This window comes from Eretmochelys imbricata, chromosome 23 (genome assembly GCF_965152235.1).
Source record: "Eretmochelys imbricata isolate rEreImb1 chromosome 23, rEreImb1.hap1, whole genome shotgun sequence".
Classification (NCBI taxonomy): Eukaryota; Metazoa; Chordata; order Testudines; family Cheloniidae; genus Eretmochelys; species Eretmochelys imbricata.
This window is the reverse complement of record NC_135594.1, coordinates 15327167-15342251: the sequence shown is the minus strand read 5'-3', so window position 1 is coordinate 15342251 and position 15085 is coordinate 15327167. Positions and strand designations below refer to the sequence as shown.

At 58.6% G+C, this 15085-nt stretch overlaps 1 protein-coding gene across 1 annotated transcript; it reads left to right on the top strand.

Moving 5' to 3' along the window:
• The first annotated feature begins 9002 nt into the window (after positions 1-9002).
• PPP1R15A (protein phosphatase 1 regulatory subunit 15A) lies at positions 9003-13233 on the top strand. Its single transcript, XM_077840169.1, has 3 exons — positions 9003-9163; positions 10592-11635; positions 12330-13233. The coding sequence occupies exons 2-3, from the start codon at positions 10628-10630 to the stop codon at positions 12726-12728; spliced, it is 1407 nt and encodes a 468-aa protein (XP_077696295.1). The 5' UTR covers positions 9003-9163; positions 10592-10627; the 3' UTR covers positions 12729-13233.
• The last annotated feature ends 1852 nt before the right edge of the window (positions 13234-15085 follow it).

Sequence of the window (15085 nt, the reverse complement as noted above, 5' to 3'; positions counted from 1 at the left end):
CAAGTGGGGAGCTGAGGCGCCGGAGGCCAGCGCACCCCCGAGCGGGCCCCGGGGCGGGGGTCTCAGCCGGGGGCGGGGGACCCGGCCAACGCAGCCGCTTGTTCTGTTCCCGGCTCCCCGGCCGCGGCGCCGGCTGGGACACAGGGACCAGCTGCCTGCGGGGGCGCAGGGAGCCAGGAATTCCTGATCCGACACGGCTCGGCCCCACCCCGGGGTCACGGACCCGACGGGCCTGGATTTAACCCATTCCCCGACTTGGGACACCTCGCAGCGCCGGGGTCCCCGGCTGGGGCACTGCTGGGGGGGAGCTCGCAGCGCCGAGGTCCACAGGTGGGGCGCTGCTGTGAGGAAACTCGCAGCACTGGGGGCCCTGGCTGAGGAGAAGCTCACAGCATGGGGGTCCCCACCTGGGGCACTGCTGCAGGGAAGCTCGCAGCACTGGGGTCCCTGGCTGGGGAGAAGCTCACAGCACCAGGGTCCCTGGCTGGGGCACTGATGCGGGGAAGCTCGCAGCGCCAGGGTCCCTGGCTGGGGCACCGATGCGGGGAAGCTCGCAGCGCCAGGGTCCCTGGCTGGGGCACTGATGCGGGGAAGCTCGCAGCACCAGGGTCCCTGGCTGGGGCACTGATGTGGGGAAGCTCGCAGCACTGGGGTCCCTGGCTGGGGAGAAGCTCACAGCACCAGGGTCCCTGGCTGGGGCACTGATGCGGGGAAGCTCGCAGCGCCAGGGTCCCTGGCTGGGGCACCGATGCGGGGAAGCTCGCAGCGCCAGGGTCCCTGGCTGGGGCACTGATGTGGGGAAGCTCACAGAGCCAGGGTCCCTGGTTGGCGGCACTGCTGTGGGAGGCTCACAGCGCCAGGGTCTCTGGCTGGGACACTCCTGCAGGGAAGCTCACAGCGTCAGGGTCTCTGGCTGTGGGCACTGCTGTGGGGAAGCTCACAGCGCCAGGCTCCAGCAGGCCCGAGGTATTTAGCTGGAATTCAGAGCAGGACAAAACTCCCTGGTCTCCCCCCACGGCAGCTGCATCCCCACCCCGCCCCTCCCCCCACATCCCAGAGGGCCCCCCCCCACCCCTCCTCCTTGGCTCAGTGCCCTGGCTGGAGCCCCTGTGACCCCCAGCCGCCCTGCCCCCCATCTCCCCCACAGGTGTGGGGCTCCCCCCAAGGGGGGAAAATCACCCCCCTCAAATTCCCCCACTCCTCCCTTTGCCCTCTGACCCCCCCAGCCTGAGCTCCCCCCCCTTGTCTGCCCCATGCCAGCTGGTGCCCGGGGTGGAGCGCGGTATGCGCACCCCCTAAGGAATCTGCGCCCACGGGCCTGGGTGGGGGGCAGACACACAACCCCCTCCCCCCCATTGATTCCAGCTTCTCTGTGCCCCCCCACCCTGAGACACCAGGAGGGATGGACAGACAGACAGATGGGGAGGGGCGCTGTGGAGGGACAGGGCAGGGCTGGGGGGGCTGGTTGGGGGGCAGTTCTTACCTGGCTCCCAGTGGGGCACACAGGGGTCCGGGCTGCTCAGCGGGGTGTCGGGGGGGATCTTAGAGACACCCCACTGGGCCAGGGGAATCTCGCCCGCCGCCCCAATCGCTCACTTCCTCTGTGCCTGTCTCCTTCCCTCACTCCCCCACCCCGGCTCCTTCTCTCCCCCCCCCCCCGGCCCCTTTCTTTGCTCGGCCCCCCAGCCCAGCCCCCCTGAGCCCTTCCCCCGTCTGGCTGGCTGCCCCCTCCCCACTTCTTGTTCACCCTCCTCCCCCTCACTTCACCTTCCTTTCCCCTTATTTCCTTCCGTCCATCCCCATCCTCACCCCTCTTCCTGTCCCCCTATACCCCTCTAGCCTTCCGTCTCCCTGCACCCCTCTTCCTATCTCCCTACACCCCCTAGCCTTCCTGTCCACCTACACCCCCCTAGCCATCCGTCCCCCTACACCCTTCTTCCTGTCACCCTACACCCCTCTAGCCTTCCTGTCCTCCTACACCCCTCTTCCTGTCCCCCTATACCCCTCTAGCCTTCCGTCTCCCTGCACCCCTCTTCCTATCTCCCTACACCCCCTAGCCTTCCTGTCCACCTACACCCCCCTAGCCATCCGTCCCCCTACACCCCTCTTCCTGTCACCCTACACCCCTCTAGCCTTCCTGTCCTCCTACACCCCTCTTCCTGTCCCCCTATACCCCTCTAGCCTTCCGTCTCCCTGCACCCCTCTTCCTATCCCCGTACACCCCCTAGCCTTCCTGTCCACCTACACCCCCCAGCCATCCGTCCCCCTAAACCCCTCTTCCTGTCCCCCTACATCCCTCTTCCTGTTCCCCTATACCCCTCTAGCCTTCCGTCTCCCTGCTCCCCTCTTCCTATCTCCCTACACCCCCTAGCCTTCCTGTCCCCCTACACCCCTCTTCCTGTCCCCCTACACCCCTCTTCCTATCTCCCTACACCCCCTAGCCTTCCTGTCCCCCTACACCCCTCTTCCTGTCCACCTACACCCCTCTTCCTATCTCCCTACGCCCCCTCGCTTTCCTGTCCCCCTACACCCCTCTTCCTGTCCACCTACACCCCCCTAGCCATCCGCCCCCCTACACCCCTCTTCCTGTCACCCTACACCCCTCTAGCCTTCCGTCCCCCCACACTCCTCTTCCTATCCCCCTACACCTCCTCTGTCTACCTCTCCCCAGACACCCCCTCCCGCTCTCAGCTGTTTCTCGCCCCCCGGCCCCCAGTAACTGCCCGGCTCCCCGGAGGAAACTGGACAAAGAGAATTTCTCCTCCGTCCCCTCCCCTCCCACCACAGCCTCGCCAGGGCCGGGCGGGGACACAGAGCAGGGCGGGCTGGGGGCCAGGACTCCTGGGTTCTCTCCCTGGCTCTGGGAGGGGAGTGGGGTCTGGTGGTTAGAGCAGGGGGAAGGGCTGGGAGCCAGGACTCCTGGGTTCTCTCTCTGGCTCTGGGAGGGGGTGGGTCAGAGTCGGGGGTTGGGAACCCAGAGAGGTGCCTGGAGATGGAGCGGTGTGTGTTGGGGGGCTGACCCATGCGCCCCAAAGACACAGGGACATTTCCGCCCCCCCCCCTCCCGCCCACACTTGGCCTGAGCATCTGGCGCCCCCATGTGGCCGGACGCCTTCAGAACGGGGCGGCGTCCCGGCCCCTGCACCTGCCCGTGGCTCCCGGGGGCGCTGCATGTCTGGCCATGCTAACCCCCCCCCGCACACCCCCCGCCGCACGCTGCAGCTGGGGGGAGGGGCTTGCCAGGAGAAGTCCGTCCTGAGTAGTGGGGATCCATAAAGGGGACGCTGTTAATGTCCCTGGTGGGTCCCTAGGGGGGTCTTTATCCCATTTCACAAACAGGGAAACTGAGGCACAGGGCGGTGACAAGACTCACATAGAGAACCCAGGAGTCCTGGCTCCCAGCCCCCTCCTCCTGCCCCCCCAAAAAAACCCACCACCACTTCCTCTGCCTGAGCCGGAAACAAAGGAAAAGCTACATTCACCCCGGTTTTAAAACGGAAGAAAAATAAGACGGAAAAGTGAAAGTGAAATCTAACAGTGAAAGTGCGCTGGGGCCTGGAACTTCAAGGGAAACCCCAATCGCGCAGGGGTGTCACGGGGATCCCCAGCCACCCCCCACCAGGCCTGGATTGGGACCCCTGTGTCACCTAGAGCTAGAAAGAACCCAGGAGTCCTGGCGCCCAGCCCCCCCCCTGCTCTAACCACTAGACCCCACTCCCCTCCTCCAGAGCCAGGGAGAGAACCCAGGAGTCCTGGCGCCCAGCCCCCCTACTCTAACCACTAGACCCCACTCCCCTCCTCCAGAGCCAGGGAGAGAACCCAGGAGTCCTGGCGCCCAGCCCCCCTACTCTAACCACTAGACCCCACTCCCCTCCTCCAGAGCCAGGGAGAGAACCCAGGAGTCCTGGCTCCCAGCCCCCCCTGCTCTAACCACTAGACCCCACTCCCCTCCCAGAGCCAGGGAGAGAACCCAGGAGTCCTGGCGCCCAGCCCCCCCTACTCTAACCACTCGACCCCACTCCCCTCCTCCAGAGCCAGGGAGAGAACCCAGGAGTCCTGGCTCCCAGCCCCCCTACTCTAACCACTAGACCCCACTCCCCTCCTCCAGAGCCAGGGAGAGAACCCAGGAGTCCTGGCTCCCAGCCCCCCCTACTCTAACCACTAGACCCCACTCCCCTCCTCCAGAGCCAGGGAGAGAACCCAGGAGTCCTGGCTCCCAGCCCCTCCTGCTCTAACCACTAGACCCCACTCCCCTCCCAGAGCCGGGGAGAGAACCCAGGAGTCCTGGCTCCCAGCCCCCCCCTGCTCTAACCACCAGACCCCCCTCCCCTCCCAGAGCCGGGGAGAGAACCCGGGCGCCCCGGCTCACACATACAGTGTTTAGTCCTGTGTTGCGTTTCGCGGTGGTTGTGTTGTGGTGTATCCTGGAGCGCAGGATTGTGCCCGTTGTGTTGTGTGCCACTCGCGCTGTCACCTTTTGTGCAGCTCCGCCAAAGGGTGTTGTGTTGCACTGTGTGTTTGTGTGTCTGCGTGGCGTGTTGAACACCCCCAGGTTGTGCTGTGTTCCCGGGGGCGCTGTGCTGTCCCAGCGGTTGTGTTGTATTGTGTGATGGTGTTATATTGCCTGGTGGTGCTTTGTGTTGGGTTTTGCTAGGTTGTGGTGTTCTGTGTGTGTGTGTTGGCTTTGTGTTGTATTGTTGAGTGGGGCGTAGTCAGTATGCTGGGCGGGCTCCTGGAGCGGGTTGTGATTGTGCTGAGTTGCCGTGTTGTGGTTGCGCTGCCTGTGTTGTGTGTCGGTCGGGATTGTGTTACTTTGATTGGGTTGTATGTGCAATGGGTGTATGGTTGTGTGCAGGCTCTATTGTGTATGTGGTGTTGTGGTTCTGTTGTGTGTGCACTGGGCACAGTTGTGTGCATGCTGTGTTGGATTGTGACTGTGTTGTGCATTTGCACTGATGTGTTGTGCGTGCATTGTATTGTGACTGTGTTGTGTATTTGCACCATTGTGTTGTGTGTGTTGAATTGCGACCGTGTTGTGAGTTTGCTCTGTCACGTTGTCTGTGTGTGGGATTGGGACTGTGTTGCGTATTTGCTCTGTTGTGTGTGTGTGGGATTGTGACTGTGTTCTGTATTTGCTCTGTTGTGTGTGTGTGGGATTGTGACTGTGTTGTGTATTTACTCTGATGTGTGTGGGGGGGATTGTGACTGTGTTGTGTATTTGCTCTGATGTGTGTGGGGGGGATTGTGACTGTGTTGTGTATTTGCTCTGTTGTGTGTGGGGGGGATTGTGACTGTGTTGTGTATTTGCTCTGTTGTGTGTGGGGGGGATTGTGACTGTGTTGTGTATTTGCTCTGTTGTGTGTGTGTGGGATTGTGACTGTGTTGTGTATTTGCTCTGATGTGTGTGTGTGGGATTGTGACTGTGTTGTGTATTTGCTCTGATGTGTGTGGGGGGGATTGTGACTGTGTTGTGTATTTGCTCTGTTGTGTGTGTGGGGGATTGTGACTGTGTTGTGTATTTGCTCTGTTGTGTGTGGGGGGGATTGTGACTGTGTTGTGTATTTGCTCTGTTGTGTGTGTGTGGGATTGTGACTTTGTTGTGTATTTGCTCTGATGTGTGTGTGTGGGATTGTGACTGTGTTGTGTATTTGCTCTGATGTGTGTGGGGGGATTGTGACTGTGTTGTGTATTTGCTCTGTTGTGTGTGGGGGGGATTGTGACTGTGTTGTGTATTTGCTCTGTTGTGTGTGTGTGGGATTGTGACTGTGTTGTGTATTTGCTCTGTTGTGTGTGGGGGGGTTTGTGACTGTGTTGTGTATTTGCTCTGTTGTGTGTGGGGGGGATTGTGACTGTGTTGTGTATTTGCTCTGTTGTGTGTGTGTGGGATTGTGACTGTGTTGTGTATTTGCTCTGATGTGTGTGTGTGGGATTGTGACTGTGTTGTGTATTTGCTCTGATGTGTGTGGGGGGGATTGTGACTGTGTTGTGTATTTGCTTTGTTGTGTGTGGGGGGGATTGTGACTGTGTTGTGTATTTGCTCTGTTGTGTGTGGGGGGGTTTGTGACTGTGTTGTGTATTTGCTCTGTTGTGTGTGGGGGGGATTGTGACTGTGTTGTGTATTTGCTCTGATGTGTGTGGGGGGGATTGTGACTGTGTTGTGTATTTGCTCTGATGTGTGTGGGGGGGATTGTGACTGTGTTGTGTATTTGCTCTGATGTGTGTGGGGGGGATTGTGACTGTGTTGTGTATTTGCTTTGTTGTGTGTGGGGGGGATTGTGACTGTGTTGTGTATTTGCTCTGTTGTGTGTGGGGGGGATTGTGACTGTGTTGTGTATTTGCTCTGATGTGTGTGGGGGGATTGTGACTGTGTTGTGTATTTGCTCTGTTGTGTGTGTGTGGGATTGTGACTGTGTTGTGTATTTGCTCTGTTGTGTGTGTGTGGGATTGTGACTGTGTTGTGTATTTGCTCTGTTGTGTGTGTGGGGGATTGTGACTGTGTTGTGTATTTGCTCTGTTGTGTGTGGGGGGGATTGTGACTGTGTTGTGTATTTGCTCTGTTGTGTGTGTGTGGGATTGTGACTGTGTTGTGTATTTGCTCTGTTGTGTGTGTGTGGGATTGTGACTTTGTTGTGTATTTGCTCTGATGTGTGTGTGTGGGATTGTGACTGTGTTGTGTATTTGCTCTGATGTGTGTGGGGGGATTGTGACTGTGTTGTGTATTTGCTCTGTTGTGTGTGTGTGGGATTGTGACTGTGTTGTGTATTTGCTCTGATGTGTGTGGGGGGGATTGTGACTGTGTTGTGTATTTGCTCTGTTGTGTGTGGGGGGGATTGTGACTGTGTTGTGTATTTGCTCTGTTGTGTGTGGGGGGGATTGTGACTGTGTTGCGTATTTGCTCTGTTGTGTGTGTGGAATTGTGACTGTGTTGTGTTTTTGCTCTGATGTGTGTGGGGGGGATTGTGACTGTGTTGTGTATTTGCTCTGTTGTGTGTGTGTGGGATTGTGACTGTGTTGTGTATTTGCTCTGATGTGTGTGTGGGGGATTGTGACTGTGTTGTGTATTTGCTCTGATGTGTGTGGGGGGGATTCTGACTGTGTTGTGTATTTGCTCTGTTGTGTGTGTGTGGGATTGTGACTGTGTTGTGTATTTGCTCTGTTGTGTGTGGGAGGGATTGTGACTGTGTTGTGTATTTGCTCTGATGTGTGTGGGGGGGATTGTGACTGTGTTGTGTATTTGCTCTGTTGTGTGTGTGTGGGATTGTGACTGTGTTGTGTATTTGCTCTGTTGTGTGTGGGGGGATTGTGACTGTGTTGTGTATTTGCTCTGTTGTGTGTGGGGGGGATTGTGACTGTGTTGTGTATTTGCTCTGTTGTGTGTGTGTGGGATTGTGACTGTGTTGTGTATTTGCTCTGTTGTGTGTGGGGGGGATTGTGACTGTGTTGTGTATTTGCTCTGTTGTGTGTGGGGGGGATTGTGACTGTGTTGTGTATTTGCTCTGTTGTGTGTGTGTGGGATTGTGACTGTGTTGTGTATTTGCTCTGTTGTGTGTGGGGGGGATTGTGACTGTGTTGTGTATTTGCTCTGTTGTGTGTGTGTGGGATTGTGACTGTGTTGTGTATTTGCTCTGTTGTGGGGGGGGGATTGTGACTGTGTTATGTATTTGCTCTGATGTGTGGGGGGGGATTGTGACTGTGTTATGTATTTGCTCTGATGTGTGGGGGGGGATTGTGACTGTGTTGTGTATTTGCTCTGTTGTGTTGTGCGGCATTCGTTCTGCATGTTTTGCACTCCGCTGTGTGTGCGGCGTGCGGCCCTCTGGGTGCTCTCTTGTGCTGTGTGCGTTGGTCTATGTGTTGGGCGGGGCAGGACAGGTGCGGCATTGCGAGGGGTTACGTTGTGGTGCGAGTTGTGATGTGTCTGGAATTGTTGTCTTGCTCTCTGTTATGCCGGTACCGCGTTGTGCACTGTTACGTGTGCTGTGTTTGTCCGTGCTGCATTGTAGACTGTTGTGTGTGTGTCGGGGAGCGGGGTTGTGTGGCGCTCAGTTGTTCACGCGCAGTGCTGTGAACCAGTGTGTCATCTGTTGTGCTGTGTTGTGTACGTGTTGCCTTGCACTGCTGGTACATGCTGTGTTGTTGTGCTGTGCTGGGTTGGGTTGGGTTGTCTCGAATTGCACTGTTTTGTATGTGTTGGGTTGCGTTGCACTGCTGGGGACCTTCTGGGCTGTGTGTGTTGTGTTGTGTTGTGTTGCTAGGCACGTGCTGGTCTGTGTGTGTTGTGTTGTGTTGCTGGACACGTGCTGGGCTGTGTGTGTTGTGTTGTGTTGTGTTGCACTGCTGGACACGTGCTGGGCTGTGTGTGTTGTGTTGTGTTGCTAGGCACGTGCTGGACTGTGTGTGTTGTGTTGCGTTGTGTTGCTGGACACGTGCTGGGCTGTGTGTGTTGTGTTGCGTTGCTAGGCACGTGCTGGGCTGTGTGTGTTGTGTTGCGTTGTGTTGCTGGACACGTGCTGGGCTGTGTGTGTTGTGTTGCGTTGCTGGACACGTGCTGGGCTGTGTGTGTTGTGTTGTGTTGTGTTGCTGAGCACGTGCTGGGCTGTGTGTGTGTGTTGTGTTGTGTTGCTGGACACGTGCTGGGCTGTGTGTGTTGTGTTGTGTTGCTTAGGCACGTGCTGGGCTGTGTGTGTGTGTGTTGTGTTGTGTTGCTGGACACGTGCTGGCTGTGTGTGTTGTGTTACTAGGCACGTGCTGGGCTGTGTGTGTGTGTGTGTGTTGTGTTGCTAGGCACGTGCTGGGCTGTCTGTGTTGTGTTGTGTTGCGTTGCTAGGCACGTGCTGGGCTGTGTGTGTTGTGTTGTGTTGCTAGGCACGTGCTGGACTGTGTGTTGTGCTGTGTTGCTGGGGACGTGCTAGGTTGTGTGTGATGCTGGTTACGTTGCGCTCTGTCGCCCTCCCCCCACCCTTGGGCTCCCTCCGTGACGCTTCGCTGACGTCAGCGCCGGGCCCCATATAGCCCGGCCCGCCCGGCTCGGCCCAGCACTTCTCCGCCTCCAGCCGCAGCCAGCCAGACCCGATGGAGCCGCCCGCCGCCGCCTGCCCCCCGGACCCCGCCCGCGCCGCGCCCGTCCCCCGCTGCTGGAGCGCCCTGCTCACCGGCTGAGCAGGTAAGGGGGGGACCCCAATGCCCTGTCCTGGGGGGCGGCAACACGGAGCCCCCGTGTCCCCCTGAAACTTCCTGGAACCCCTGATCTGGCTCCCTGCACCCCACAATTCTCTGCTGCACCCCACAATTGTCCCGTGTGCCTGCTTAGCTTCCCACTGACCCCCTCTATTCTCCCCTGCACCCCACAAATCAACCTGCACCCCTTGTGCTTCTCCTGCTAAACTGAGGGCCCTGCACCCCTTATTCTGCCTTAGCCATCATCTCATTTCTCCCTCCCCATCCTTAACCCTGTCCACCCCCCCACTCCCTGTCCAATGGCCCCACCCTGTTGTGTCCCATTTTAGGGTGGGGTCTGTTCTCCCTCTTGTTCTGAGTCCCCCCCCCAGGTGCCCCACATTAGGGGTGATCCTCTCCCCTATTTATTCAACACCCCAATGTACATTTCTCCCCCTTGGGATCTATGCCCTGCAATGGGGTGAGCTGTGCTATGCTCTGTGTGTGGGGGTGGTCAAAACTTGGGGTGTTTCCCCACTGTTCAGGGGACCCCTCTTTTTCAGGAGGCTGCATACCAGCCCCCCAGGGGTGCTCCCACAGTCTCTCCTCCCTCTGACACTGATCCCCAATCCTTCCACCAATCACCCCCCTGTCCCACCAGCAGCCCCCCCAAATCTAGCACCGAGCCCCAACACCAGACTGAACTGGTGCCGATCTGATGCGCCCCCCCCCCCCCCCCCGCGTGGCTCTGGGGACCTAGCTGGGTGCAGAGTGTGTGTGTGTGTCCGGTTTCCGGGTTGGGGTGTAGCCAGACGTGCCCAGGTCTCCCTCCGAGTCACTCAACCGGAGACTCCAGAGGCTTGGAAACCTCTGGGTGCCCCCCACCCAAAAGAAAAAGGGGTTGGGGAAACTGAGGCACAGAGAGCCAGGGATAGAACCCAGGAGTCCTGGCTCTTATCCCCCCCTGTTCTAACCACTTCACATTCACTCCCTTCTCTGAGTTAGGGAGAGAACCCAGGAGTCCGGGCTCCCAGCGCGGTGGCCCCCCCATCTTTTGTTCTGAGTCACTGCTGAGAAGTTGACAAACTCCAGAGCTGGGGGGGGGGGGTGGAGAAAGGGGGGTTCCCCCCAGGCAGGTTACTGAGGGCTGATAGTACCAGGTGCTGGCCCTCGGGTGTCATCTGCCAGGGCCGGGAGAGCTCGGACTCCTGGGTTCTTTCCCCAGCTCTTGGGGGAGGGGGGAATCTAATGATGTAGAGCTGGTAGGAGCTGGGACGCCTGGGTTCTTTCCCCACTTGGGGGGTGTCTGTGGCTGGAAAATTTCCCAAGGGACAAGCTGGGAGCCCCACAGATGACGCCCCATCCCCCCCACACACACACGCACACCTGGCCGCCGGATTCTCCAGCACTGACGTGTCTCCCTTCCTCGTTCCAGCCCCCGAGGGAACCGCGACTCCCAGCCCTGGTCGAGATGCTCCGCGTCTTGTCCCCGCAGCCGGGCGGCTTCCTGAATCCGTTCGCCCGGGCTGCGCCGCCACTCCTGGGCTCCCGGCGTCGCCTCCCCACGGCCATGAGGAGGAGGAAGAAGAGCCGTGGGCCGGCCCGCCCACGCCGCGGCTTGGCCACCCCGCTCCTGGCACGTCAGGAAGCCCTGGAGAAAGAAGAGGACTTTGCAGCTGGTCCCACTGCGTCCCAGGGGCCAGCTCCCCGTCGGGGAGAAGGAGAGAATTCGGGGGGGTGCCCCCAAGCTCCTTCTGGGTCCCATGACCAGGAGGAAGGCCCCAGGCGCTGTGGGGAAGGCCCCAGGCGCTGTGGGGAAGAGGCCACAGCCTGGCTGGAGACGAAGGAACATCTGGAGGAGGTTGGAGATGGTCAGAAGCAACCTTCGGATAGTCCATCCCGGTCCCCGCAGGACAGGGAATTTCACGGGGCCGGTGGGGAACCTGAAGGAGGCCTCAAGCTGCCTGGGGGAGACACCCCCAGGTGCCCGCAGAGTGGCCCAGACCTGGGGCACGCCGTCACCAGGAACCCCCATGTCTGGTCCTTGTTCTACTGCCCATCGGAGGAGGACGACGAGGCCGGGGACTGGCCCAGTGAGGAGGAGGGAGATGGAGGGGGCTGCTCCGGCGCAGACTGGCCCGATTCAGAAGAGGACACCAGGCGTGAGGAGAACAAGGCGCTGTGGGGGGCCCTGTGCTGTGGCCAGGACCCCTTCAACCCGCTCCGCTGGGCCGGGGCCCCCCTGGGCTCCACCCCGCCACGGCCCAAGGACCAGAAATTCCGGGTTTCCTTCTACCTCTGCGGGCCGACCTTGGAGGCTGAGAAAGTGGGGGATCCCTGGAAACCCCCAGAGAAGCCCTGGCCTATGAGACGGGGGGTCCCCGGTAGGACTCACTGTTGTGAGCTGGGATCCCGGGGAGCCAGGGACCCTGTCAAGGCGGAGACCTCTGACTCGGAGGGCAACCGGACAGCTAAGAAGGTGAGTTGGAGCCAGGACTCCTGGGTTCTCTCCCCAGCTCTGGAAGGGGAGTTGGGTCTTGTGGCTAGTGTGGGGGCTGGGAGCCAGGACTCCTGGGTTCTCCTCTGACCAGTTTCCCCAAGCACCAGCCCAGTGGCCTGCTGGGTAATTTCAGGGGGTGGCATCAGATTCACCTGCCTTCCCATGAGGGGGGAAAATCTTACGCAATGGAGTGAAATGGGACCTGCGGGGTCCTGGGGGAGCTTCCCCACCTCAGTCTCTCCCATCCTCCCTAGGAGCCGCACAGTGCCCCTCACTCTTGACCCACAGCCCCCCAGTAGCCCAGCCCAGCCCTGGCCCCCCCGCCAGCTCAGCCAGTGGGGGGGCTCCCCTCCCTTGCTTGTAAACATCTCGTAATTTCCATGTAACCCTGGGCTCTCCTGGAAGGGGCTGACGTCAGTGGGTGAGTCATTGTGGTGGGAGGGCGGAAAGGCAGCCAGAGACCGGCTGCTTCTAGGGAGGTTGGTGCAGAAGGGAGGGGGTGGGGGCTAGTGGTTAGAGCAGGGTGGGTGCTGGGAGCCAGGACTCCTGGGTTCTCTCCCCAGCTTGGGGAGGTGTCTAGTGGTTATGGGCCTTTCTCCTCTTGGGGGGCCATTCCCCCACATCCTTAGTGTCTGGGTTCTCCTCTCACCCTCTCTCTCCCCCCCACCCCCAGGTTCAATTCTCCCCCGTTGTCACTGTACACCCCCTGCTGGTCTGGCCCTTTGCCAGCCGGGCTGCCCGCCGGGGGCCCTGGGAGGAGCTGGCCCGGGATCGGAGCCGTTTTCGCAGGCGCATCGAGCAGCTGGGGGCCATCCTGGAGCCCTGCCTGGACCCGGGACACCGGGCCCGAGCCTGGAGGAAGATGCACGGGGCAGGACAGGAGATGCCCATCCCCCTCCATGAGGGAAAGGAGAACCCGGGGCAGGGGTTGCGGGACATGTCTCTCCAGCTCCGCTCTGAAAGGACAGAGGACCCAGGCATCCGGGAGAGTCATGCTGGGAAGCACACGCCCCTCCCCTCCGATTATAGGGGAGTGGAGGACCCAGGCATCCGGGATGGAAGACTGGGCTAGGCCACAGACTCTGTCCTCACTGGGATGGCTGCCCTGGTGCCCCCCTCCCCCCAGTGGTGATTGGATTAACCCTTCTGGCTCTTGAGCCAGGCTCCCAGCCGCTGCTCTGGGAGCAGGTCTAGTGGCTGGGAGCCAGGACTCCTGGGTGTTCTCACTCGCTCTGGGAGGGGAGTGAGGACTAGTGGTTAGAGCAGGGGGGAGTGGTAGCCAGGCCTCCTGGGTTTCTTTGGGGATGACACCTGTTTACCTACCTCAATCTCTGACCTGCGTGTGCTCCGATCTGTTGTTTGTTTATTACCATGTTAAATTATTTTCCGGCTGGCCATCCTGCCTCAGAGGGAACTAAATATTTATTTTTATATCAGGATGGGGGGGACGGATTTCTCAAGAAGCCATGGCCTCTTCCTTGCATTTATGAATCTCCTTGGTATTGTATTCACCTGCCACCCTGACTCTGAGCTGCTTTTTAACTGCTCCAAGTCTGTTAATAAAGGTTTAACACACGGCCAGTTGCTCTGTGTGGTGGTGTTCAAACCAACCCCCTGGCGTCTGACCGGGGAGAATTTCCTGGACATCTCAGGCCAGGATGAGCCATTTGATCCAGGCTGTGCGCTGGAATGCAGTCTTGTGTGGTGCAGATGAACATTGGAATAAGCACAAAGGGTTAATAAACCTTCCAGCTCCCCCCTTCAGAGTGGGGGAGATATTTTAAAATTAGTCCAAGGCCTCATTAGCTCAGCCTCTTAAACTTAAATTAGGTTCTAGAAACCAAGATGCCTTGATCCCTTCCCTTGCTGGGGGAGGGGTGTGGTGGTCAGAGCTGGGGCTGGGGCTCCTGGGTTCTCTTCCCCAGCTGCCAGGATGGGGGGGGGGGGTCTACTGCCTAGAGCAGAGGGGTGTCAGGACTCCTGGGTTCTATCCCTGACCTCCTCCCACAGAGGGTCCTAGACCCTGCCTCAGTTTCCCCATTTGTACAAGGAGAGAAGGCTCCTTCCTGCTGTGAAGACTGGACCCTCTGGGGAGCAGCAGCTGGCCCTTGCTCTCAACTGTCTTAGTGGGGTGGGGGAGCGGTGCTGGATTTCTGTGACCTGATGGAGGGGGAGGATCTGGCTGTTGATGAGTTTAGCATTCGCGTGATGCACAGAGACCAGCTGCAGCCCCAGGTGACTCATGGGCACGGGGTAGGAGTTTAAAGCTTTTCCCAAGGTCAGCCTGAGTCACTTATTACACATGCCTGAGCCTGTGGCTCCCTGCCCACCGATGACACGTGGATCAGCGGGGCCAACCTCCTCCAGCACCTAGATGGGAGTTGAGCCCAAATCCAGCCCAGCTGTTTGTCCAAACAAGCCTTAAACCCCTCCCAGGCTCCCTCCCCACCTGCTCAGAAATTCAGGTCTGCTGCTGACCTCCCCTTAGAGCCAGAAAGTTTTTCCCTAAACTCCACCTGAAATTGCCCTTGTGGCCAATTAAGCTCCCACCTCCCCCTGGCCCTGCAGGCCCCAGAACAGTTGTAAAGCCCCCTTTCAGAACCCTGGAGCAGGACTGGGATGGGGGGGTCTTCTTGCCCTACCAGCAGGCATGGGGTAAAATGTACTTTGTGGCCCCACAGAAGGGGGGCAAAAAACCCAGCCCCTTTAAACTTTTTCATGCTGAAATGTAAGCGAAGGAGATCGGAAGTGTCTGATCACAGGGAGCAAAAGTATTTTCTGAGGTGATTTAAGCAAGATTGGTTTTATTCCTTTAGTGGGAAAAATTGCATCTAAATTCCATTTATAAACATAATATATTCACTGATAACCTAAGAACAGTCAGACCAAAGATCCATCTAGCCCCATATCCTGTCTGCCAGTAGTGGCCCATGCCAGGTGCCCCAGAGGGAATGAGCAATAGGGGATGGATCACTTGAGGATTCCCTGTTCTGTTCATTCCCTCTGGGGCACCTGGCATGGGCTGGCAAACAGAGACTAGGGACACCATCCCTGTCCAGCCTGGCTAATAGCCATTGATGGACCTTTCTGTTTTGAACCCTGTTATAGTCTTGGCCTTCACAACATCCTGTGGCAAGGAGTTCCACAGGTTGACTGTGTGTTGTGTGGGGGGAAAAAATATTTTTTTTCATAGCATGGAAGAATCTCCCAGGATTTGCAAGGGGCAGCAGGATAACAAGGCAGGAACAAGTGGGAGTTTGAGGCCAGATTTAAAGAAAATAGTCCCACACAGGTTCCACCCCTTCACTTCGCTCAGTAAACCAATTAAAAAACTCACACACCCCCCACCCTGGAAACGGCCTTTTCTCCACTTTCTCAGCTTCTTCGACATCCTTTGGAGCCCAGGACAGAGGATTCCAGTCTGTCAGA

Coding starts and splice junctions, on each gene's coding strand:
- PPP1R15A (XM_077840169.1), top strand. CDS start 10,628: ATGCTCCGCGTCTTGTCCCCGCAGCCGGGCGGCTTCCTGAATCCGTTC. Junction 11,636..12,329: donor GCAACCGGACAGCTAAGAAG/GTGAGTTGGAGC, acceptor CCCCACCCCCAG/GTTCAATTCTCCCCCGTTGT.